The sequence below is a fragment of the Trichinella spiralis genome (assembly GCF_000181795.1).
Source record: "Trichinella spiralis strain ISS 195 chromosome Unknown Scfld4321, whole genome shotgun sequence".
In the NCBI taxonomy this organism is placed as follows: Eukaryota; Metazoa; Nematoda; class Enoplea; order Trichinellida; family Trichinellidae; genus Trichinella; species Trichinella spiralis.
The window spans coordinates 1-1036 of NW_003531260.1; the positions used below are offsets into that span (position 1 = coordinate 1).

Sequence of the window (1036 nt, forward strand, 5' to 3'; positions counted from 1 at the left end):
TTTTCCATTAACTGAAATCGTGTACGTTGGGCTGTCGGATTTCCCCCAATTATAATATGACCCCTGTTTAAATAAAAGTAAATAATATTTAAAGTCCAAAATTAAAAAAGAAAAACTGTATTCACTTTCAAGGCGTCCAATTTGGCATCCAGTCTGGCATGCGGGATCAAATTGACAATCCATTTCTCTGTTTTGTCAGCATCTGTCCCCCAATTTAACAGCAACACTGCTTCAACGAAACGCATCGATGGACGGCGACAGTAAATTTCAAAGTTCAACATTCTAGCAGCATCAATGAAATCTTTCATACAGGCAACGAGAAAAAAATCCTTCGAAGCCACTTCTTCACATTCTTGTAATTTGATTTGAGCACGTTCAAAATCATACGTTATGTACAAGCATTCAATGAACTCGGTCAGCGGATCTCGATATTGATACGCTTCTAATTCAATAATGCGTACTAATTCTTTGACACACGTTTGCCGCCGTTTGTTCAAAATAACTGCCGCAGTCAGATAACGCAAAATGTGCGGGCAAAGTATTTGAATTGGATTCAAATAGGCATAGTTGTTCAAAAACATGTCGATAATTTCGTCACGGCCCTTTGCGTAGTGAAAATTGACAAAAAGACTCCAGTGAATGAACCAAGCACGCTGTTGCAGCAAAGTTAACTCACTGTCAAATGGATCGTTGTCGATGAAAGTTTTAAGTCGAACCAAATCATCACGTGCTGATACTGAATTCTGGTCCAATATGCTGCATGCCAAACGACCCCAGAGGGCGTTTAAATAATTTGGATGATGCTGCGGCACCAAGGTTCGAAATGAATTCAAACAAGCGCCCGCTACTCCATAATTTCCACATTCAAATTGAAATTTTGCATATTTGAAAAGCGTATCCAGCATATCAGGGTGAAATTCGTGATTCTCCACAATGTAGTCGACCAGCTGTCGACTGTCGCAATTGCTGTTCTTCATCATTTGTTCAACATTTGGATCGTCCAAAATGACAATCACCGGATCAATTCTATCCTGCA

At 39.7% G+C, this 1036-nt stretch overlaps 1 protein-coding gene across 1 annotated transcript; it reads right to left on the reverse strand.

The window, feature by feature from the left end:
• Positions 1-12: 12 nt before the first annotated feature.
• Tsp_15148 (eukaryotic translation initiation factor 3 subunit E) lies at positions 13-977 on the reverse strand (the record flags this gene model as incomplete). The annotated part of the gene is made up of 2 exons (XM_003367415.1): positions 117-977; positions 13-63 (listed from the first exon to the last, which is right to left on the reverse strand). Coding segments are annotated over exons 1-2 (912 nt in total), but the record flags the coding sequence as incomplete, so codon positions are not given.
• Between the last annotated feature and the right edge of the window lie 59 nt (positions 978-1036).